The 24,389-nt window shown below is 40.5% G+C and overlaps 1 protein-coding gene and 1 long non-coding RNA gene across 2 annotated transcripts in view; one reads left to right on the top strand and one right to left on the bottom strand.

Moving 5' to 3' along the window:
• The window catches only part of NXPH4 (neurexophilin 4), a 271,548-nt gene extending 248,379 nt beyond the window's left edge, over positions 1-23,169 (bottom strand). The window contains exon 1 of the mRNA XM_056562524.1: positions 22,868-23,169. Within this exon, the coding sequence (XP_056418499.1) occupies positions 22,868-22,921 (54 nt within the window). The 5' untranslated portion in view covers positions 22,922-23,169. The remainder of the gene's footprint in view (positions 1-22,867) is intronic.
• On the top strand, positions 13,857-20,036 carry LOC130358768 (uncharacterized). The gene is made up of 4 exons (XR_008889644.1): positions 13,857-13,988; positions 17,956-18,113; positions 18,225-18,286; positions 19,920-20,036. It is a non-coding gene; the product is annotated as an uncharacterized LOC130358768 (long non-coding RNA).
• Positions 23,170-24,389: the final 1,220 nt, after the last annotated feature.

The following is a 24,389-nucleotide window of genomic DNA, read 5'->3' as shown; positions in this document are numbered from 1 at the left end:
GGTTGTAGTCCATAAATTATATGCTATATAATAGAAATAGTTTCATATTTTCTGTTTATCACAGCTTAGACATATGTACGCCACACATTTTCTTATCTAAAATGATCATAAATGGCACGTCTTCTAGTAAAACCTAATATAATGGTTTCTGCAGTGCTAACATTTTGTGCAAGTTTTATTACACTATGTTAAATTGCCTCTTCTATATTTCAGACATGAAATGGTAATTCAGTCACCTAAATTTCACCTTCCGCTGCTTTGCTTTTGCCTATGGTTATTACAAAAATGTGTTCTTTGGTGGGTAAACTAGTAGACATTGTAATAGGACATGAAGGCACGCTTATAAGAGAGAGTGCCATTGATGCCTATGTGCACTGATGCCTATGTCCACTGATGCCTATGTCCACTGATACCTATGTTCACTGATGCCTATACCCATTGATGCCTATGTCCACTGATGCCTATGTCCACTGATACCTATGTTCACTGATGCCTATGTTCACTGATGCCTATGTTCACTGATGCCTATACCCATTGATACCTATGTTCACTGATGCCTATACCCATTGATGCCTATGTCCACTGATACCTATGTCCACTGATGCCTATGTCCACTAATACCTATGTTCACTGATGCCTATGTTCACTGATGCCTATACCCATTGATGCCTATGTCCACTGATGCCTATACCCATTGATGCCTATGTCCACTGATGCCTATGTCCACTGATACCTATGTTCACTGATACCTATGTTCACTGATGCCTATACCCATTGATGCCTATGTCCACTGATGCCTATCTCCATTGATGCCTATCTCCATTGATGCCTATGCCCACTGATGCCTATGTCCACTGATGCCTATGTCCATTGATGCCTATGTCCATTGATGCCTATCTCCACTGATGCCTATACCCATTGATGCCTATACCCATTGATGCCTATGTCCACTGATGCCTATCTCCATTGATGCCTATCTCCATTGATGCCTATGTCCACTGATGCCTATGTCCATTGATGCCTATGTCCATTGATGCCTATCTCCACTGATGCCTATACCCATTGATGCCTATGTCCACTGATGCCTATACCCATTGATGCCTATGTTCACTGATGCCTATGTCCATTGATGCTTATGTCCATTGATGCCTATGTCCATTGATGCCTATCTCCACTGATGCCTATACCCATTGATGCCTATGTCCACTGATGCCTATGCCCATAGATGCCTATGTCCACTGATGCCTATGCCCATAGATGCCTATGTCCATTGATGCTTATGCCCATTGATGCTTATATCAATTGAAATACACAGACATTCAGCATAGTTAAGAAGGACTTTATGATTTAAATGGATATTTTTGCAAATGATACAAAGCATATAGCATTGCTTACCTGTCTATAAATAAGTCCAGTACTTTCTAGTTGTACTTTCTGGCTCAGCAGTTGCTCTGTACTACAATTCCCAGAAAGCATTGCTTCCCCTCAGCTCTTTCCCACATTTCTTCCACCTTGCCTATTCTCCTCCAACAGCACTCCTGTTAGTTTCCCACCCAGAGCTGCCAAAGAACATCTCCTTTCACAGCAGACTTTTTCACAATCAGTGAGGTTGCAGAACCTGCTATTTATTCCCTGTCTGCTCTTCTACCTGTGTCATTGCTCAGCACAAGAAAGAATTCTGTAAACACACCTCATTTTCTCTGAATGTACCAATAAAGATGTATATGTGTATATGATAGGGCGATGGGGATGTAGGCTATACGATCAGAGGTGATGACATAATTCAGGGGGCGGGGTTAGAGCTCAGAGACAAGATCATGCCAAACCTCCTGAAACAGCAGATGATGATGAGTCTTGGGAGAGAGGGAAGAGAGCTGAAAACATCCCACTGACAATGAAAGGACTACACAACTTCCTGTCAGGGGAATTTCAAGCAAAAAGGTGCTGAAGCCCACACAATTTTATAAGTTATAAGTCTTGGTGTCTTATTAAAATATCTTGGTGTCTTATTTAAATGCAATGTTCTGATACCGGAATACCCCTTCACTATACTATAGATTTTTGCTGATTTGCTTACCATTTGTTTTTCAAATGATCAATCGTGTAATGGCTTACTTGTTAAACATTTCCATTCATTAATAATGAAAACTAGTCAGCTTAATATATTGTCCCAACACCACATCTGCATCAAAAGAGTCATATGTTCATATTTTAGGTCTGATGTCAGGATCTTTCTCAATTTTACATACTGTATATGGTTTCTGGGTGAGCTGCACAAGTACTGAATATGCATGTAAAAATATCTTTAACCCCTTAAGGACCCGGGCTTTTTCCGTTTTTTCATTTTCAATTTTTCCTCCTTAACTTTAAAAAATCATAGCTCTTAAAAATTTTCACCTAAAATTATATATAATGGCTTAATTTTTGCGTCACTAATTCTACTTTGTAATGACATTAGTAATTTTACCCAAAAATCTACGGTGAAACGGGAAAAAAAATCAATGTGCGACAAAATTGATGAAAAAACACTATTTTGTAAGTTTTGGGGGCTTCTATTTTTACGCAGTACATTTTTTGTCAAAAATGATACCTTATCTTTATTCTGTAGGTTCATACGGTTAAAATGATACCATATTTGTATAGGTTTGAATTTGTATCACTTTCGAAAAAAATCATGAATACATGCAGGAAAATTTATACGTTTAAAATGGTCATCTTTTGACCCCTATAACTTTTTTTTATTTTTCTGTGTTCAGGGCACTTTGAGGACTCATTTTTTGCGCCGTCATCTGAAGTTTTTAGCGGTACCATTTTTGTTCTGATCAGACTTTTTGATCACTTTTTATTCACTTTTTTGTGGTACAAAAAGTGATCAAAAATGCGCTATTTTGGACTTTGGAATTTTTTTGCGCGTACGCCATTGAACGAGCGGTTTAAAAAGCGGTATATTTTTATAAATCGGACATTTCCGCACGCGGCGATACCACATATGTTTATTTTTATTATTATTTACATAATGTTTTTTTTATTTTTGGAAATGCCGGGTGATTTAAACTTTTATTAGGGGAAGGGATAATTGAAAGGGTTAATGATTTTTTTACACTTTTCTTATGCAACATTATAGCTCCCATAAGGGGCTATAACATTGCATTTACTGATCTTTTACACTGATTGATCCATCTCCATAGGAATGGATCAATCAGTGTTTTCAGCGATTGAATGCTCAAGCCTGGATCTCAGGCTTGAAGCATTCATTCGGCGATTGGACAGCACAGGAGAAGGTAAGAGACATTCCTCCTGTGCTACAGCTGTTCGGGATGCCGCGATTATACCGCGGCAATCCCGAACAGCTCCCTGAGCTAGCCGGGCACTTTTACTTTCGTTTTTAGCCGCGCGGCTCAGCTTTGAGCGCGCGGCTAAAGGGTTAATAGCGCGCGGCACAGTGATCAGTGCCGCACGCTATTAGAGGCGGGTCCCGGCTGACCCCGCGTTATATCGCAGGACCGGGACCCATGACGTATGCATACGTCATGGGTCCTTAAGAGGTTAAAGAGTACCTGTCACCAAATAAACTGTTCTAAACTAACTCAGGCTATGTTCCATAATTACTCCTAACACCCCTCCCACCCTCAAAAAAAATTCAGAGCTTTAAAAACCTATGTATCATTCCTTTATTCTTTGTCCCATAGTGCAATCTCCCAGCAGGAGAAAGTGGGCATTTCCCAGCAGGCATGGCATCACTGAAGCCTGCTGGGGGACCACTTCCGCCCTCACAGGGTTGCAGTGCTCTGATGAATAGAAGACATCAGGCTTTGTGCATGTTTCAGTCTGTGTTGCTATCAGTGAGGCTCTCCTGCAGGTTTCAGTCTGTGCAGCTTTCTGTGAGAAACTGTGGAGCTATAACTTTCTGTGCAGCTGTCAATGAAGCTCAGGCAGAGAAACACTTCCTGAGTTTGGACTCCTGCCAGGCCAGGAGGAGACCAATCTCACTGAACTAAAATTGTGGAAAAGAACAGAGCCACCTAGTGCCCATTTTTTATATTACATTTTAAACATACTGGATTTATGGTGATAATTTTAAAAGAAAGTGAATGGGAAAGTGTCTACTAATTACACAAGGAACACTATATTAAATATTTTATTTGGTGACAGGTACTCTTTATGGTGTCCATCAGGACTGTCAGTGCCCTGCACCCCTGACAAGAGAAGAGAAATGTTCCACAACCATTTGCCCCAAGTCCTGTTTGTGACTTTTTTTGTTGCAGTTTATGCCCAAAAAAAGTTGTATGTTGTTTAATAAATGTAAGCCATTGATTGTATCGTACATACAGTATGTGTTGACTGCCTCATAAAAGTCAATGGAGATTAAAAAGGTAGATGTATGGTGTAACTTATCAGGCTTTAGTGTCTAACACTTACTACTTCTAGGATGCTAAGTAGCTCCTCTACAGAAGGGAAAAAAAGGTCTATAGTGCCACCTATTGGAGGCCGCTGAAGTACATGCTCTCAAATCACCCAAAGTGCAAGTGTTCACACAAAAAAACATTCACGAGGATGTGGTCCATCACAAGCCCTTCTCTGAAAGGAGAGAGGCCCCCCAATAAACCAAACCCTTCACCTCCAGGCAAAAATGCACCTGCAAGGCTCCAGGCGCAATGTCCCCTTTTGCCAAAGTTCAATTTTTATAGGGCCTAAAGACATGACTGAAGATCATATGTCATGTCAGAGTGCAAGAGATTCTGTCTTTCTTGGAGAGACTCTGTCATGGCATATAACCCCCAATCATATTCAAAGCCCTTTAGGAGTTGAACATTGATTTTAAAGGGGTTCTCCGGTGCTTACACATCTTATCCCCTATCCAAAGGATAGGGGATAAGATGCCTGATCGGGGGAGTCCCGCCGCTGGGGACGCCCGTGATCTTGCACGCGGCCCCCCGTTTGTAATCAGTCCCCGGAGCGCGTTCGCTCCGGGTCTGATTACGGGCGACCACTGGGCCGGCGGCGTGTGACGTCACGCCTCCGCCCCCATGTCACGTCATGCCTCCGCCCCCGTGCAAGATCACAGGCGTCCCCAGCGGCGGGACTCCCGCGATCAGGCATCTTATCCCCTATCCTTTGAATATAGATATGGATAAGATGTGTAAGCACCGGAGAACCCCTATAAAGGGAAAACAATCCCCAATAGGTGTCACTGTAGAGCGATTTGTCTCCTTCTGGAGAGGAACTACTTTGTATACTTTTTTCCCATGGAGCATTACACAGATTGTAAGACTCAATACACTAGTCTGACAGTCTTATTAAGGAGAGACGCTGTTCCTCCAAGTCCTACCTATAGGGCCTAAGACGTTTGTGACAAAAATGGTGCTAAAATTATTTTAGAGAATGTTCAAACCTGCAGTATTGACTTCAATGGGTAGCAAAATCAGCTGCAGCAAAATATGCAGCAGATACTGTATGTGCGAACATACCCTTTAAAATCAATTTGCTACCATGTAACTCGGACTAGAACAGAACCCTGTGTCGGATTCTGCACATTTTTACTCACTCTCTAGGTGAATTTCAGAAAACTGCAAAATCATAGTCTCTTCAATTCCACATATGGCAAGTCAGTATGTGGATAAACTTCTAACATAGTATATACTCATGCTTTTATTTTTGTGCTACAGAGTTAAGAACATGTCTATAGACATTTTCTAAATTTGCTCTAAAGATAGTGCAGAAGTCATGTAATGGGTTTTCCCACCAGGACTTCTTTTCGAATTGATGTGTCCTAGTGATCTACTGAACGCTAAGAATCCAGCTTTAGAAACCCAATATGACCGATGTGGAAAGGTACAGCTGGGTATATATTTCCAGAGCACTGTCTACTTCTAGGGAATGCAGTATTATATTCTCACCATTCAAGTGAATGAACTGCCATATAATACAAGGAAAGCTGGGTCTGCCAGTCTGTTCTGGTGAATAGATTGGGATCCCAAAGCGGTGACCCCCCCTAATACGATATGTGGAAGGAGGCTATGCTCATGAAACAATCTCTTTAACGGTTTTCAGTCTATGGTCACTTATTTTTTATAAGGTCTTTTTCTCTTAATATTATATTTGAATAATGTACTCTTCTCTTTTATTACACAAATAGCATTTATAATGTATCCAGTAAAAATTCCATAAAATGCAAGAATAGCTGTAGGACACGTCACCTGCCTATAGTATCAAGTCCTGCCGGGATATTAATGCTCAGTGATTCAAAACGGTTGTGACACTCAACATATACACTATAGAGATATTGGGGTTTACTTACTAACGTGATCCCGACTCTTTTTTCACGGGTTTTGCACCCAAATTGTGTCGCACATTCCATGCGACACAATTTGCGACCCAAATAAACCAAAACCCGGAAAGGGGGCGTGGTCATGGGAAAAGGGGGCATGGTCCTGACAAAAGGGGCGTGTTCCTGACAGTTTTGAAAAATCCCAACATATTTACTAAGGTTTCCACAGAAAATGTGGGGGATTTGAGCTGGGAAAAACCCGACAGATCAGAACAGTTGTAAAAAAAAAAGCAAAACGTAGGGAAAAGTACAAAATGTAGGGAAACCTTAGTAAATGCCTTGGGAAAATACCAGTCGGAAATCAAAACCCACAATAAGAAAACGACACTCCACTCTTAGTAAATAAACCCCAATGTATTAAAAAATACAATACCCTGCAAGGCCTTATATAGGGCAGGTTCACAGGTATACAAAGGAGTGGATTGCGTGCATCTATAATGGATTTTGCATGCTATTTAAAGTACAATACAAATAAAAAGATGCCATACGAAATGTTTATTACAGCTTCCCCACAGTAAACATATAAAGAATAAGTAGGTTGCCTATAAGCATTTAGGAGGCCCCCCATTTGTTGATTCATGGAGGCAACATTACCATCTCATGGTAAATAATTTTTAAAAAATTACCGTATGTTTTGCATTTCCATACATTGTATTATTCTCTATATACGAAACGGTGACCTATAACAGTGTTCACCCTGCACTTCTTGGTTCATGAATGGCCATGAATGCAGTATGAGGAATGTGTCTGCCATCCTGTTTGGTGGCAACCTCTTTGGGCATCATCACTGGATGACATTACAGGTGGTTACGCAAGATCTAAGACTTCCATAGAAGAAACATCATTAAGGAAAACGGTCATCTGTTCACCCACACTAAACCCAATACAGCGGGTTAGAATGTGGGTGAACAGGAGACCGACGAGGGGTTAAAGGGTTAAATACATACCTGCACTCCGGAGATCTGTCCCATCGAAGATCTTCTGCCATCTTCAGTGAATTGGCAGGTCTGCCGGCTCAATTTGAATATTCATTGTCGCGGGTCATATGAGCGCTCAGTCGGCGCAGTGCTCACATGACCCGCAGCAAAGAATATTCATATTGATCAGGCGGGCCCGCTTCCAGCGCGCAATTCACTGAAGATGGCAGAAGATCTTCAGAGGGACTGATCTCCGGAGTGCAGGTACGTATTTAGCCCATTAACCCCTCATCGGTCTCCTGTTCACCCACACTAAAACCCAATGTATTGGAGTGAACAGATGACCGTTTTCCTTTAATACTGTAGATCAGAGGTCTCCAAAGTGTGGACCTCTAGATGTTGCAAAACTACAACACCCAGCTTGCCTGGACAGCCAACGGCTGTCCGGGCATGCTGGGAGTTGTAGTTTTGTCACAGCTAGAAGTCCACTGTTTGAAGACAGTGAAGTTGTGGTATACAAATTATACAATACATGATGGTTACAGTAATGATATCAAATCTTGAAATCTTGCAAATTTCCTACAAAATAAATTATAAAAAAAAAAAGTATATATATATATATATATATATATATATATATACACACTAGCTGAGTACCCGGCATTGCCCGGTTTTTCCTTCCTCATCCTTGTTTGGGAGGAAAATCAACAGAGGAGAACGCTTTTGACTTCATATCCAATCCCCATATATTGTTGTCATATCCCAACCCCATATCCCGTCCTCCTACCCCGACCTCCTATCTCAACCTCCTATCCTGTCCTCCTATCCCGACCTCCTATCCCGTCCTCCTATCCCGTCCTCATATCCTTACCTCCTAACTCAACCTCCTATCCCATCCTCCTATCCCCTTCTCCTATCTCGACCTCCTATCCCGTCCTCCTCTCTTGACCTCCTATCCCGTCCTCATATCCTTACCTCCTATCTCAACCTCCTATCTCGATCTCCTATCCCGACCTCCTATCTCGACCTCCTATCTCGACCTCCTTTCTTGATCTCCTATCTCGACCTCATATCCCGACCTCCTATCCTGACCTCCTATCCCGTCCTCCTATCTCGACCTCCTATCCCGACCTCCATTCCCATCCTCCTATCCTGTCCTCCTATCTCAACCTCCTCTCCCGACCTCCTATCCTGACCTCCTATCCCGACCTCTCATCCCATTCTCAAATCCCGTCCTCAAATCCTGACCTCCTAACTCAACCTCCTATCCAGACCCATAATATGTGCACCAGGTATTGAAATATCTCCAGCCGTACAGAAGTTATGTGAGAACATACATTTCCCATTGATTTTCATGGGACTTTAAATAAAAACCCCGACACTCACAAATGGGGGTGGTTAAGGGTTAAATTAACTATCCTATATTTTAAGTGGACATATAAGTAACATGTGACCAAGTATTATCGAAATATCTCCAGCTGTTTGGAAGTTATGCAGTAACATATATTTCCCATTGACTTGTATGGGACTTTAAGCATAAACCCTGCCCCTGGCAAATGGGGGTGAGTAAGGGTTAAATTACCTATCCTATGTTTGTTTTTGACATACAAGATGTGTGCCAAGTTTCATGTCAATATCTTTAGCCGTTTTTACATTTTTGTGGAACATACATACATACATACAAACACACACACACATTGAGTTTTATATATATAGATATATATATATATATATATATACTAGCTGAGTACCCGGCGTTGCCCGGTTGTTCATTCCTAATCCTTGTTGGGGAGGAAAATAATCAAAGGAGGAAGCTTTTGACTTCATATCCATTCCTCAAATATTGTTGTCATATCCCAACCCCACATCCCGACCTCCTATCCCGACCTCCTATCCCGACCTCCTATCCCGTCCTCCTATCCCGTCCTCCTATCCCGTCCTCCTATCCCATCCTCCTATCCCGTGCTCCTATCCCGTCCTCCTATCCCGTCCTCCTATCCCGTCCTCCTATCCCGACCTCCTATCCTGACCTCCTATCCCAATCTCCTATCCCGTCCTCCTATCCCGTCCTCCTATCCCATCCTCCTATCCCATCCTCCTATCCTGTGCTCATATCCCGTCCTCCTATCACATCCTCCTATCTCGACCTCCTATTCTGTCCTCCTATCTCGACCTCCTATCCCGACCTCCTATCCCGTCCTCCAATCTCGAGCTCCTATCCTGACCTCCTATCCTGTCCTCCTTTCCCGTCCTCCTATCCCGACCTCCTATCCCGTCCTCCTTTCCCGTCCTCATATCTCGACCTCTTATCTCGACCTCCTATCCCATCCTCCTATCTCGACCTCCTATCTCGACCTCCTATCCCAACCTCCTATACAGACCTCCTATCCAGACCTCCTATCCCGTCCTCCTATCCCATCCTCCTATCCCGACCTCATATCTTGTCCTCATATCCCGTCCTCCTATCCCGACCTCCTATCCCGACCTCCTATCCCGACCTCCCATCCCGTCCTCATATCCCGACCTCCTAAGCCGTCCTCATATCTCGACCTCCTATCCCGACCTCCTATCCCGACCCGTAATATGTGTACCAGGTATTGAAATCGCTCCAGCCCTACGGAAATTATATGGGAACATACATTTGCCAATGATTTGCATGGGACTTTAAACAAAAACCCCGACCCTCACAAATGGGGGTAGTTAAGGGTTAAATTTACTATCCTATATTTTAAGTGGACATATAAGTAACATGTGACAAAGTATTATCGAAATATCTCCAGCCGTTTGGAAGTTATGCAGTAACATATATTTTCCATTGACTTGTATGGGACTTTAAACATAAGCTCCACCCCTGGCAAATGGGGGTGAGTAAGGGTTAAATTACCTACCCTATGTTTGTTGTTGACATATAAGTAACATGTGTGTCATACATACATACATACACACACACACACACACACACACGAGTTTTATATATATATAGATATATATATATATATATATATATATATATATATATATATATATGTATATATATACATATATGTATATATATATATATATATATATATATACACACACACATATATATATATATATATATATATACACACACACACACACACACATATATATATGTATATAATGGCATATGCATACATCTGCGATCTTCGAACAGTGGGCTTCATTAGAGAGATAAGTGGAGATCATTACAGTGATCAGCATGTATAGTGTCATTTGTATACCCCCCAATGATGGAAAATGAATGTCAATGCCCACGCAAATCCATAAAGGTAAATCTAACAAAGCTGATGGTTTGTGATTTCCCACACCTTCCATCAGTTCCTGGCCCATGACATGACAGGAATTCATCGTCTTTTTTTTTTTTTTTTTGACAAAGTGTTTTCTAGAATGGCTACAACAGTTGGATATTAATAACATCACTGACCGACATTGGGGGGGGGGGACTATTCCCAATACCCTTATAGCACAGCAATAATCGCGCAGCCAACACGTTTCAGAGTAATATAATGCTGACTCCCCAGGCAGCACAATGTGGTGGTGGCACCACAACTGCGGCCGGCCTTATTACATTACTGCCTCAATAAGATTATGGTGTGTACAGAACAAGTAACAGATACTCTCGGCATACCAACTAAGTTGTAGAGTCTAGGGACGGTATATGGAGGGTGAACGTGCTGAGTCCCCAGGTTTCACAACACCCTCCGAGCTTCTTGCTCGACATACAAATAACGTTACCTGTCATTCACCTTATGGACTTTCCCTTCGAGCTTTCCCAATGATTCACCCATAAAGATGCAGTATAGGTTCCTATAACAAACCGATGGTATAAAAAATTAAATAGCACAATTTACAGTATAGTCTTGGATCAATGTTAAAGAAAACACAAGGGACAGGGATCCTTTCCATGTTTAGTGGAAATGTAACAGTGTTACAGATATGATAACATGGAGGGTTAACTGCATTTCCATGGGATTCCAGGTACATATACTGAATAAATTCAAAGAAAATCATGTCTATGGATTGTAAGGATTTCACCCTGGGGATAGCTCTGGGATTGTCCTTGACACAGCTACAGGACACCTTTCCACTTCAATCAGCAGGCAAACAACAGTACTTTATGCAAGTCCAGCCCCTCGCCATCTTTGTTAGATAGGTTGCAGGATAAATAAAAACATAACACAGGAACAAAGAAAACCCTAGGCAGTCTAGTCACTAACTACGCAATCCAGAATGCCCTGACTGTCCACTGGTGGGCTTTTCCCGACCAATTAAACTTATGCCTCCTGCAACCTTCTACTCACTGTTCACACACAGCGTTTGCAACCTCTTGCTGTGTGTCTTGTCCACACTTCAACATTGGGGCCACTCACAGCTCGGGCCTCCCCCCAAAGCCACCTTGCTGTCTTCTGGGGAGAGCCCAGATTATTCTGTTTGACTTCCTTTTAAACACACTTGCCCTTTCTGCTACCTCATTTATTAGGTCACAGGTGGAGGTTTCTCCAGGGTTAGCTAGAGAAATACACCCTTTCCTTGCCACACTGTCACAGGATATTACCAAATATTGTGCCAATTAATACTGTAACACTAGTATTAAAACATAGCTTTTAATGGTATATATTAAATAAACAACCCCAAGGGCAAAAGATATATAAAGACCTACAAACACAGTGGTCCTTCGTCAGTAAACCACCTACATGACCAAAACGACACTAATAAATATGTGTGGATATGAATATTGCTAAGCTCCAATAATGTATCATAACAATATACCCAGACAAAGGAAACAAAAAAGACAAAGGGCCTTATTTGTGTTGGGTTTTTACTAGTGGGAAATGTTGTTTCAGACTTGCAGGATTCCTCTCTATTTACTATAGGGAAAAGTCGGGAACATTTTCTGACCAGCTTTTACTAGGTGGAAATTTCTAGCCATTTATCACAGGATTTTCTGTGAATTCAATAGCAAATAGGTCGGGTTGTGAAACCACACCCCTTTTGGGTCGATCACACCCCCTTTGCGGCAGACCACGCCCCTTTTTCGGATTTTCACAGTGCAATGTCGGGTTTGTGGGACTTTCCTGACGCACACTGGCGCAGACATGTCACAGACACTCTGTGCAAAAATAACCTGACAAAAAATGGTCGGTTTCAGCTTAGTAAATGAGGACCAAAGTGTGTATTGTAATAACGCCAATGTTACACACTACACGCCAATGTTATATACACAGGTCCCAACGCTTTTCTCACTGGAAGGTATCGGGATAATCAGGGGACAAGTGGGTATCAGCCCTGGAGTGTGTTTAGGTAATACCACCCAGACCACAGCCAGAGCGTACTCAACACTCTTGCAATTATCTGCAATGGAAATTAAAGGAGCAATAAACATACAAAAACAGTAGGTCATATAATAAACTTTTTTTTTTTAGGAAAAAATGCATACACTAAAGGATGCTAAAACTGGATGCTGCTGTATGCCATCTGTTTCCCACTGACTTATACTTTATAGTAAAAAAAAAAACAGGACAACCATAACGTTTACGTTCTTTCTTCCTGAATTTATCAAGAGGGGTGTGTTTTTCTTTATAAATCCAATGACCTCCTACACTGGCTGAGATTTACTTTAGACCTACTTCTGAAATGACGGTAATGGTAAATATCCCATAGTTATCTAATGAAAATATTTCCTATTATGAGCCAGTATATAGCAGAAGTAAAAAAAAAAAAAATGGCCACCGTCAGAATCTAAAACTTTTTATATGTTGCACATCTTGGCAAAATATTAACCTTTCTAATATACTTCATAAAAAATTTTATCTACTCTATAGAAATCATGGCTTATAAAGACCACCAGGGGTCCCCATACCATCCAGAACATAATCCTGTCCGACTGCAGAATCATCTTTGTCCCAGTGAAGCACAGGCATGGACAAAGTCCAGTAAGTGAAGGCTGGATTAGCACTCCTCTGTGCTCACTCCTGTCCTGTCTATCAGACTTCTGTCTGAAAACCGAAAGGAGGGGGTTACAGAGAAGCCTGCGTTGATTGGATGAAGAGACCCAGCACAGCACAGCAGACTCAGGGAAGAAGTGTGTGCATGGTGATTAAGGGTCAGCTCAGTGTTTGGACACGCCCGTTCTTAAGCAGTGGATGTCAGAATGGGTGAGCAGCAGAACTGAGGGATTTTTGAGCCAAATACAGAAGCTAAGCACATACAAAAAAGACATGTAAAGCATCTGCATGACACAGTGAGTAACATATATAAATAAGCGTTATGTTTTTCTTTTCTTTCAGCGCAGTATATAGCTTGGTTCGCATCACTATTTGCATGTACATTTGTATTTATATTGTTCAGATTGTTAGAGGGTGGCATGGTCACTTACAAAAATGTTTCCCAAAAGGGAAACTGGTGAAACATAAAAGAAACATTGGGGGAGATTTATCAAAACTTGTGCAGAGGAAGAGTGGTGCAGTTGCCCATAGTAACCAATCAGGTCGCTTCTTTCATTTTGCAGAGGTCTTGTTAAAAATGAAAGAAGCGACCTGATTGGTTGCTAGGGGCAACTCAGCAACTTTTCCTCTGGACAGGTTTTGATAAATCTCCCCCATTGTTCTGCATAACTGCGCATACAGGCTCCACCTTGACCACTCCCCTATGGCACCTGTTTTCACCATTAACAAGGAAACAGACTCAAACAAGTGTTTGATCCCTATGGCACACAATAGGTCTGCACATTCCAGTTTTTCACATAATATTGATAAACGTACCACAAAATGTTCAAGGACACTTTTCACCAGTGTTTCCCATCCAGTTGTCACAAAACTACAACTCCCAGCATGCCCGGACAGCCGTTGGCTGTCCGGGCATGCTGGGAGTTGTAGTTTTGTCTTGCGACAGCTGAAGGCACCTTGGTTGGGAACCACTGCTTTCTACTTTTTCCTTATTGAAGACATAAAGTATTTGGCCACAAACCTTTTGATAGATATAACCAATGTGTATTCATGTAGATTTCTTTATGGTTATGCTGACTGTTTATGCAGTGTATATTGTTTCACATCACCCTTGTATTGTGCTCTCTACAAAATATGAACCCCCTTTACTAGTATTCCACAGTGAGTAAGTTAGTGTCCTTCATCACTTAGTACTTTGCCATTTATTTTGTGAAAGGATTAACAAAGAAAAAGGCCAGGTATCTACGGAAACCATTTAAAGGTCATCAAAGTTATTAATATGGACCTTAAAGGGGTATTCCAGGAAAAAACTTTTTTATACATCAACTGGCTCGAGAAAGTTAAACAGATTTGTAAATTACTTCTATTAAAAAAATCGTAATCCTTTCAGTACTTATGAGCTTCTGAAGTTAAGGTGGTTCTTTTCTGTCTAAATCCTCTCTGATGACACGTGTCTCGGGAACCGCCCAGTTTAGAAGAATATCCCCATAGCAAACCTCTTCTAAACTGGGCATTTTCCGAGACAGGTGTCATCAGAGAGGATTTAGACAGAAAAGAACAACCTTAACTTCAGAAGCTCATAAGTACTGAAAGGATTAAGATGTTTTAATAGAAGTAATTTACAAATCTGTTTAACTTTCTGGAGCCAGTTGATATATATATATAAAAAGTTTTTTCCTGGAATACCCCTTTAACCCTACATGATGTGGAAGAAGCCCATTCTGAGAGAACATGGACCTTAAACTCCGTTGGAAAACTTTTTTTTTTTTTTAAATCAACTGGTGCCAGAAAGTTAAACAGATATGTAAATTACTTCTATTAAAAAATCTTAATCCTTCCAGTACTTATCAGCTGCTGTATGCTCCACAGGAAGTTGATTCCATGAACTGATACGTTATACCCAGCATAAATATTAATTTAGTAGACAAATGGGCTTCTTCTGCATCATCTGCATCTAGGGTTAAAGGGGTACTTCGGTGGAAGAAAAAAAATTCTAATCAACTGGTTCCAGAATGTTAAACAGATTTGTAAATGACTTCCAGTACTTATCAGCTGCTGTATGCTCCAGCCGAATTTGTGTAGTTCTTTTCTGTCTGACCACAGTGCTCTCTGCTGACACCACTGTCCGTGTCAGGAACTGTCCAGAGCAGGAGTGGTTTGCTATGGGGATTTGCTCCTACTCTGGACAGTTCCTGACACAGACAGAGGTGTCAGCAGAGAGCACTGTGGTCAGACAGAAAAGAACTACATAACTTCCTCTGGAGCATACAGCAGCTGATAAGTACTGGAAGTCATTTACAAATCTGTTTAATATTCTGGCACCTGTTGGTTTGAAAAAAATTTTTTTCCACCAAAGTACCCCTTTAACCCTAGATGCAGATGATGCAGAAGAAGCCCATTTGTCTACTAAATGCATATTTATGCTGGGTATAACGTATCAGTTCATGGAATCTATTGACGTAAAAGAGACATGAGATAAGACGTACCACTGGTCCTTTCTTACGAAGTAAGGATTCTCCTTGAGGAGAGTGCCAAAAAGGCACAAGGAGACTTATGGGCCATACTTGCTTCATTGAACTTTGGGGAAAAATATGCAAATGAGATGGGTCTTTTCCACATAATGCAGTTTTGCAGTTTAGCTTTGTGTTTTATTTTTATTTATTTATTTTTGACCAGTATTTGCTACAAAAAAGCAAAATCTGAAAAGAAGGAACAAGGCCATAGAGGTTTTTTTATTTTTATTTTTTACTATTTCAAACAAAATCATTTATAGCTAAAAATTGTTGCTCGACCAGTTGGGTCTGCATATTGGTTTACTCAAGCATTGACTACATATTGCATTCCTCGCCTTTCAGTTACACATAGAGATGTAGACCCTAAAGACAATGTGGACACTTCTTCACGTCTATCCTGGCACAACTATTATATCACACCCATCAATGTCTAATCTGGCACCACTTTGAAAGGACAACTATTAATGTCTACCCTGGCATCACTATGGGATCACATCTTCCAAAGTCTACCCTGGCATCTTTATATGATTACACCGTTTCAATGTCTACTCTGGCATCACTACAGGATCATGCCTATTATCATCTTGGCATTACATTTACAGTCGCATCTGTCAATATCTACCCTGCCATCACTATAGAATCACAACGATTAGTGTTTTGCCTGGATCATTATAGAATCACAACTATCAATGTCTACCCTGGCATAGCTATATGATCAATGTCTACTCTAACATCACCATATGATGACCGCTATCATTGTATACCCTGGATAACTATAGAATTACACTCACCAGTGTCTACCCTGGCATCATCAAAGATCATTCCTATTATTGTCTACCCTGGATCAATATATATAATCACATCTATAAATGTATACCCTGGCATCACTATAGGATCATACCCATCCATGTCAATCCTGGCATCACTATAGGGTCAAACCTATGAATATCTACCCTGGCATCACCATAGGATGATACTTATGTACGGTATGTCTATCCTGGCATCACTGTAGGATCATACCTATCATTGGCTACCCAATCTCTATAGAATCACACCTATGAATGTCTACTCTGGCATCACCATAGGATGATACTTATGTACGGTATGTCTATCCTGGCATCACTGTAGGATCATACCTATCATTGGCTACCCAATCTCTATAGAATCACACCTATGAATGTCTACCCTGGCATCACCATAGGATGATACTTATGTATGGTATGTCTATCCTGGCATCACTGTAGGATCATACCTATCATTGGCTACCCGATCTCTATAGAATCACACCTATGAATGTCTACCCTGGCATCACCATCGGATGATACTTATGTATGTCTATCCTGGCATCACTGTAGGATCATACCTATCATTGGCTACACAATCACTATAGAATCACACCTATGAATGTCTACCCTGGCATCACCATCGGATGATACTTATGTATGTCTGTCCTGGTATCACTGTAGGATCATACCTATCATTGGCTACACAATCACTATAGAATCACACCTATGAATTTCTACCCTGGCATCACCATCGGATGATACTTATGTATGTCTATCCTGACATCACTGTAGGATCATACCTATCATTGGCTACACGATCACTATAGAATCACACCTATGAATGTCTACCCTGGCATCACCATCGGATGATACTTATGTATGTCTGTCCTGGTATCACTGTAGGATCATACCTATCATTGGCTACCCGATCACTATAGAATCACACCTATGAATTTCTACCCTGGCATCACTTTAGATCACACTTAATAATGAATTCCTGTCAGCCATAATTCAGACTATTATAAGACACAAGCACTGTGTGTATTACGTTACACTTATAAATCCATATATTGTATTCCAATGTTTTTTCTTTGATGAAATAAGATGACTCATTCATGCTGGAAAAGCTTGAGAAACCATTTAAGTTTTACACTTGAGTTATATTTGAAATACGCCTAAGCCTTTCTACTTTTATCAAAAAGAACCATGAAAGTCTATTTTATATACAGAAATAACTTACAAGGGTCCATCTACTTTACTCCTCCAATTCTTTAGGCCTCTAACCAATGTTTGCCCCTAATGGTTTTTTTTCTTTAAAGAAGCAATAAAAAGAGTATGTGAAAAATAGCAAGGTACATCCAATATGTAAATACATCTATGGCATGGTCATTGATTGGATACTAAGCCTATTCCTGAATATAGACATCCATATTTTACTTATAGAACAACTCAAAAAGAGGAATTTTCGACATCTGAACAACAAATCTGAGACAGGAGAAGAGACACAAGAATAAGTAGATGAGTGAAAACTGGCGTTCATGTGATCAGAGGGGAAATAGGGTATTCAGTGTTTAGTGATCGGCCTCTTCTTATGTTATATGGTATGTAGAGAAATTCAAGTCATCTAATTGGACCAAGTATTCATATATTTTATCTGAAGTCTCAGTATACCGAGTTTATAACTGTTGTGTTCATACTTTTTTTTTTTTTAGAGAAAACTCCCCATAACATGTTCAGAAACCTGCCTATAAAGAACTGGGGTATCAATGACAGTGTAAGTCAAACCACCCTATAAAGTACCAGTGTAACAATGATAATGTAATTCAAACCTTCCTATACAGTACAGGGTTAACAATGATTATGCCATTCAAACCATCCCAATATAGTACTGGGGTAACACTTAGAAGGTAACTCAAACTTCCCTATAGAGTACCAGTGTAAAATATATAAAGGTACTTGAACCTCCCAATATAGTATTGGGGTAACAGTGAGAAAATAACTCAAACCACCCAATATAGTACTGGTCTAGTAACAGTAAAATAACTTAAACCACCCAATATAGTACTGGTCTAGTAACAGTAAAATAACTTAAACCACCGAATATAGTACTGGTCTAGTAATAGTAAAATAACTTAAACCACCCAATATAGTCCTGGTCCAGAAACAGTAAAATAACTTAAACCACCGAATATAGTCCTGGTCCAGAAACAGTAAAATAACTTAAACCACCCAATATAGTCCTGGTCCAGAAACAGTAAAATAACTTAAACCACCCAATATAGTACTGGTCTAGTAACAGTAAAATAACTTAAACCACCGAATATAGTACTGGTCTAGTAATAGTAAAATAACTTAAACCACCCAATATAGTCCTGGTCCAGAAACAGTAAAATAACTTAAACCACCCAATATAGTACTGGTCCAGAAACAGTAAAATAACTTAAACCACTGAATATAGTACTGGTCTAGTAACAGTAAAATAACATAAACCACCCAATATAGTACTGGTCTAGTAAAATAACTCAAACTTGCCTATACAGTACCGGATTCAAAATTATAATGTAACTCAAAAACACTTATAGATCACTGGGGTAAACATAATAAAGTAACTCGTACCTTCCAATATAATACAGGTGTAACCGTGATAATATAACTCAAACCTACAAATATAGTACTAAGGAAACAATACTGATGTAACGTAAACCTGTGGAGTATGAGAGTAACAACGGTAATGTAACTTAAACACCACATGACTTTATGGTCATTTATTGAATATGGATTTAGCTGCTACAATTTAATTAAACATTTTGTTTTATGATTTTCTCCCAAGACTTTATACTTTGCTTTGTACGGGTCCGTGGGAAACAATTGTTTCATCTATGAAAATCAAATGTATGTTTGTAAATCATTTGTATTATCCTAAGACATAGTTTGGTATCTTTACCTATGTCTTCAAATAATTCCTGGTGGAAAACTGTTTTAACTGCTCCTTTGTATACAACTGGTACATGGGTAATATTACATAACAAAGATAGAAAATCTATAATATAATAGAATACATATATATATATATATATATATATATATATATATATATATATATAGTGATAGATATATAACTCCATACATATATATGTATATATACTGTAACAGTCAATAATAAGCATTATGTATGGTAAAAAAAAAGCGTATTAAGAACTGTTGTGATAAGACGCATATAGTGACATAGTAACACAATGGTAAACACATCAGCGGACATTGGTTCTGTACCAGACCTAGATCCCTGCTGCATACAAATCAATTAATTTCTATAATAAACTATTCTGCCATCTTAACCCTCATTAATATTCCCAGGGCCAACGCTAAATTGTCCTCAAAAATAATAAAATTCTGTTCATCTTAAATAGTTTTAAATAGTAATGAATGACCACCCCCAAGAGCTGACAGTCTACAAGATGAATGTATTGTATGGATATGCGGCACATCCGGACACGACTTTGTAAGAAAGAAATCACATAGAGCAGGTAAGGGTGGTCTATTCTAGAAGCGACAATGCCATCTGTAACCTGTGGATTTAAGACAATAGAGAAATAGAATAATAATGGCCGTTAATGATGTCCTGCACCAATTATTATACAAGAGTCTGACCATGTGGCGGTATAAGACCGCATATGAGCAGCCTATGAGAAATCCTATTCATTTATCATTTAGGTTCACTGAGAATATAAATCATTTTCGTGACGCAGCGCCAGAAATGAGGGCTGATGTGATATTATGAGAGCAGTGACATAACCCAAGCTGTACCGTGGGTCTATGTACAACGTCTACTGCACTTTTACAACTGGAAGAAATCTTGGACCGCACACTTTGTAACACTGCGACATGTATTTAGTAAATAAAATAAATATGGAAGTATAGGTTATAGATCTGTAGGGATTATAACATATGCATACTTGTATTTATGCCACCTCTAGAGATGTATTGTATACCCCAGTGTAAAAGTCTTGGTACTATATACCAAGTACCAATGCATACTGATGCCTGTATCCCATAGGATTATAGCCAAACTCTACCGAACTCTGAGCGCAGTTAACCCTTCTATCCCCCTTCCCAAGCTATATCTCCCTCCCAGGAGTTAGAGAAGCTGAGGTCTGGCAGCTACTTGTTACTCCTCACACTGGACAGCTCAATATCTAATACAACGTTTCCCAACCAGGGTGCCTCCAGCTGTTGCAAAACTACAACTCCCAGCATGCCCGGACAGCCAAAGGCTGTCCGGGCATGCTGGGAGTTGTAGTTTTGCAACAGCTTTAGGCTCCCTGGCTGGGAAACACTGATCTAATAAAACAGGTCAAGCAAAAATCCCATTTTCTAAGTCTACTGTTGTGTACAGTACATCAAGCTGTGAGACTTGGAAGCAGTTAGATTTCGGGGTTACCTCTCGTGATACTGAAGAATAAACAGGAGGTCCAGCACTACGATGATATGCATCTTTAATCGGATAGACAACACACGGTAAAAGCGACAGACGCGTTTCGCATTTCAGACGCGTTTCGAGCGCAGGCGCTCTTCCTCGGTGACTTGGTACACCGAGGAAGTGCGCATGCACTCAAAACACGTCTGACTGTCGATTTTACCATGTGTTGTCTATCCGATTAAAGCTGCATATCATCGTAGTGCTGGACCTCCTGTTTATTCTTCAGAATTTCTGGGTGCCTTGCGGGGCACCGGTCCGAGCACCGAGCATGGAGAGGCGAGGTGGACTCTGTTCTATATTACCTGTCGTGATACCTGAGTTTTATGGCTTAGTCTATATCTTGCTTATCTGTGGATGAAATCTCAGTAACCTTGAAAACTGCAAAGCAAATGATCAGTCTACGACGTTCACAACAAATTTCATACTACACAATGAGCCCCCCTTCCAAAGGCACCTTTTAGGCAATATCCAGTATCCAGTCATCTGTGCCCTGTGGGCCTGGAAGTGTTTGATCTAGAATATTATGCTAAGGAGTTAATAGCCATCTTATTAGAATGCATGCCCAGTATCAGGTGGTACCCTCTTTCCCTCATTATAACAGGACAAAGGTATAAGCTTAACCTTAACGTATAGATAATTTTAACACACATTCTATGATTCATCACAATGTAGTATATACCATTCTTATACTTTGGACTCCTGTGTACCAGGGGCACTAAGTGATAATTTGCCAATTCATTGATACACAGAACACGCTTGTGTGATGGGCTACGGAATGTAACCAGAGACCTTGCAAGTCTATAAATGCTCTGGTAACTCTTATATGTGACAGAAGACCAGGGACTTGCACAGGTTGACTAGAAAGGGGGCTTGAGCCCCTGCCCTTTTAATGTTCCTCTTTTAAGTGCCCTGGACTGGCATCTGGACTGGCATCATTATGTGGGCATTTTTACAAATAATTATTACAAGTGCCCTTTTTTTAGTTCAGTCCCTGCTCCCCAAAATGTCTGTGCCCGTCCCTGCAGAAGACCCTATATAGATGAGAAAAATTAACCCATCCATCCCCAGCAATTGAGGCTTCAGATGTAAATGGATAAGGAAGTGAGAATTCAAGAGTAGAAAGTGTACAGAAGTGCTTGTGATAGAATTCACACACACACACACACACATATATATATATATATATATATATATATATATATATATATGCCGTTTCTGGAGGGTCAGAGAAAGTAGTGATCATGGGACAGACATTATTCCGGGCTACCTGTCACTAATCCCATTGAGGTACGCTATAGTCAGACTCTCTCCTGACGATAGCAGAAGAGCATATAACATTTAAGTGCAGATAGCAGAACAACAGAAGAAAAAGATAAGAAGAGACTTTAGTCGTAGTATTGTTTGAGCAGTGTTTTCCAACCAGGGTGCCACCAGCTGTTGCAAAACTACAAATCCCAGCATGCCCGGACAGCCGTTGGCTGTCCGGGCATGCTGGGAGTTGTAGTTTTGCAACAGCTGGAGGCACCCTGGTTGGAAAACACTGAGATACAGAGTCTGCAGGGTCAGCAGGGTAGTCACAAGCTACTACTACTTATATACTGAGCTAGCAAACAAGTCCCATGCCAATAAACCCAAACTCAATGTGTTTAGTCTCAGAGAAGCAGCAGCAGCCCACACATTGAGGACAGGCAGAAGCAGCATCTCCCACCTACTTCTCTCCTGCTTCTGCCACAGTTTTCTTCTCAAACAAGTTTTCAGCGGTTCATTTTTTTTTCATGAATTTAGAAAAACAAGGTGATCCAAGCCTGTCCCCATACTCCTCCATTAACCCTGCTATCCCCGCAGCTTACAGCACTTTCTCCACTTAGTTTCCCTTACCTTGGGAAGAATCCACTGGCAGAAGATAGCAAAAGCCAAGCTGAGGAGATCCATTCTTGTCCTAGGGACCTGCTCCCCTCTTAAGGAAAAAAAAAAGATGCAAATGGGGGTCTTCCTAGCTCAGGGAGCAGTGACCTGTCCAGTGTATTTGTATAGTCGGATCTAAAGCAGGGATGAAACCTTTCCCCATTGAATCAGCCACTTTCTGTCTATGGTGAGAAGAGGGCAGTGAAGAGGTGGACTGCTGGAGTTTTTCTTTTTTTTTTTAGTTTTTTTTTTTTGGGGGGGGGGGGGGGACAAGGCTGAAAGATAACAAGGGAAGTATGGGATTATCCACTTGCTTTGAGGATGTGGAAGTGTGATGTGTTACAGGAGAAAGTCCAAGGAAGGAGTTTCAAGGTCCATTGCCACCCCCAGCCCCTCCAGTGGTGAGCAGAAGAGACCCCCTCCTTCCATCATTTCATATTCCTCCAATCCTCCTCTGCCTGGCACAGGCTTATCCTAGCCCCTTGTTCCCTCCCATCTCTGTATTGTCTGAGTAGTACTGAACATTTCAGGACTCAGTCAGCCAGAAAACACCCGCTCTTGTCTGTACCTGGAGCAGCTATGATGGAGATAGGGATAGAGCTGGGAGAATAAGAGCAGAGAAGATCAGAACAGAGCAGAATCCTAGGACCTTCTGCTGAACACCTCAGTATACACCTGCACCTCATCTATGACACCCATGGAGCAAGGGCTGAGCAACATATCTTCTGTGCATATGTGGATGTGTGCACTATACTATGGATGTGTGCACTATAGTATGGATGTATTTACTATATTATGGATGTGTGCACTATGATATGGATGTGTGCACCATACTATGATTGTGTGTACTATATTTTGAATGTGTTCATTATGATATAGATGTGTGCACTATTATATGGTTGTGTGTACTATATTGTGAATGTGTGCACCATGTTGTGAATGTGTACACGGTAATATGGATATGTGCATTATGTAATGGATGTGTGCACTATAATATGGATGTGTACATTATATTGTGAATATATACACTATGTTGTGGATGTGTGCACTATGACAGGAATGTGTGTACTATATTGTGTACTATCATATGGACGTGTGCATTATGTTGTGGATGAATGTACTATTTTGTGAATGTGTGCACTATGATGCAGATGTGTACACTATAATATGAATGTGTGCACTATAATATGAATGTGTGCACTATAATATGGATGTGTGCACTATAATATGGATGCGTGCACTATAATATGGATGTGTACACTATCATATGGATGTGTGCACTATAAGATGGTGTGTGCACTGTAATATGAATGTGTACACTATAATATGGATGTGTGCACTATAATATGGATTTGTACACTAAAATATGGACGTGTACACTATAATATGGATGTATTTACTATAATATGAATGTGTACACTATAATATGGATGTGTGTACTATAATATGGATGTGTACACTATAATATGGATGTATTTACTATAATATGAATGTG

Source organism: Hyla sarda, chromosome 2, assembly GCF_029499605.1.
Source record: "Hyla sarda isolate aHylSar1 chromosome 2, aHylSar1.hap1, whole genome shotgun sequence".
NCBI classification, from domain to species: domain Eukaryota; kingdom Metazoa; phylum Chordata; class Amphibia; order Anura; family Hylidae; genus Hyla; species Hyla sarda.
This window is presented reverse-complemented; position numbering and strand designations above follow the sequence as displayed.